The sequence below is a fragment of the Solanum pennellii genome, chromosome 7, assembly GCF_001406875.1.
Source record: "Solanum pennellii chromosome 7, SPENNV200".
Classification (NCBI taxonomy): domain Eukaryota; kingdom Viridiplantae; phylum Streptophyta; class Magnoliopsida; order Solanales; family Solanaceae; genus Solanum; species Solanum pennellii.
The window spans coordinates 14447821-14449468 of record NC_028643.1 but is presented as its reverse complement, the minus strand read 5'-3'; the positions used below and the strand labels follow the sequence as shown (position 1 = coordinate 14449468).

At 36.4% G+C, this 1648-nt stretch overlaps 1 protein-coding gene across 1 annotated transcript; it reads left to right on the top strand.

Moving 5' to 3' along the window:
* The first annotated feature begins 332 nt into the window (after positions 1-332).
* On the top strand, positions 333-725 carry LOC114077983. The gene has a single exon (XM_027918481.1). It carries the CDS (start codon positions 333-335, stop codon positions 723-725), a length of 393 nt encoding a protein of 130 aa, XP_027774282.1.
* The last annotated feature ends 923 nt before the right edge of the window (positions 726-1648 follow it).

Genomic DNA, 1648 nt, shown 5'->3' with positions numbered 1-1648 from the left:
CAAACTTTCATCCCTAGAGAGATAAACAATCAGAAAGGAATATTCAAGTGATGGAAGACATGTTGAGAGCTTCTGTGATTACTTTGGAGGGCATTGGGATAAGTTCTTACCACTATGTGAGTTCTCTTACGATAATAGTTATCAATCAATCATTGATATGACATCATTTGAGGCGTTATATGGGAGAGGATGTAGATCACCCATAGGTCGGTTTGAGGCTTAAGATGTAAAACCTTGGGGGTCGACTTAGTGAAGGATGATCAAGATAAGGTGAGGAGAACTCAAGCTAAACTTCTAGCCACTCGAAGTAGACAAAAGAAAAGACGAGGGACATGGAGTTTCAGATTGGAGAAAATTTCCTTTTGAAGGTATCACCCATGAATAGGGTGATGAGATTCGATAAGAAGGGTAAGTTCAGTCCGCGATATATAGGTCCCTTTGAGGTTCTTGAATGCGTAGGACCTGTGGCGTATAGATTGGCTCTACCCCCTAATTTGTCCAGAGTACATCTTGTATTTCATGTGTCTATGTTGAAGATATATCACGGAGATGGGGGCTATATCATTAAGTGGGATTCAATTGTACTAGATAAAGACATCCAATATGAGGAGGAACCAATTGCTATTCTTGATAGTGATGTTCGTAAGTGGAAGACCAAAGAAATTAAGTCCGTAAAGGTTCAACAGAAGCATTCTCCAGTCGAGGAAGCTATTGGTACTTTTTGACTTTTAGAGCTAAAGACCCATCCCTTGATTTCCGTCATTTCCCACAAGTCTTGAAGCTACAGGTAAGCTTTTCACTCTCCGAATTCACTTTTTATTTGTAGAACTTAATAGAATGGGACAATATTGATAAGGAAGGGTTTCTTGATAGATTCTGTGGTGCAATTAACCTAAATTTTACTATTTTGGATCATTGGTATGATTTAGGATTCATAAAATTATTAGTAATCCGGGTTATTAGTGATTTTCTATTGACACCTGTATATTCTCTATTGTTTGTAGACCAAGAACAAGCGGAACGAATCTCGAAAATGAAGGATCATGCTTCTTAGGGTTTCGAGCTTGTTTCGAGGTAGGTGATAGTTGTGATTCATCATTGTGTGATGTACTCGTGTTCTTGCTTCATTATAATACTTGTATGTGTATGAATGTTGCAATATTGATCATGTTGTTGTAACTGAGATAAATGAATAATATTGCCATTAAATTATCCATGTCGATTAGATTAAAAAATTCATTGTCATTCATTTGCATTGAAGCCAAAAAAAAATTTATATTGCTGAAACATCACTGCACAATGTCCTCATACTTCGTTGTACAAGAATATAATTTTGACAATCTATCAAAATGCATCCCTTTCTATGAGGACCACATGTTTCGACTTCAAAAGTCTAATGCTTTTTAATGCATTATTTCTCGGATGTCGTGGACATCAAGACTTATCTTTAAGTATGTGATTGGATTACCACGTTTCGTCAAGCTAACTAGTATCAGGTACCATGCCGGTGCACTAACAGTTAGAGTTTTGATTCCGTAAGAGGACCAATGATGTTTCAAGAATGTGAAATGTGTTGTCAAATTGTCATGTTGAATGTTGTTTATGTTGATATATATGCATGTGATTATAATGTTTGTTCGACTTGTTA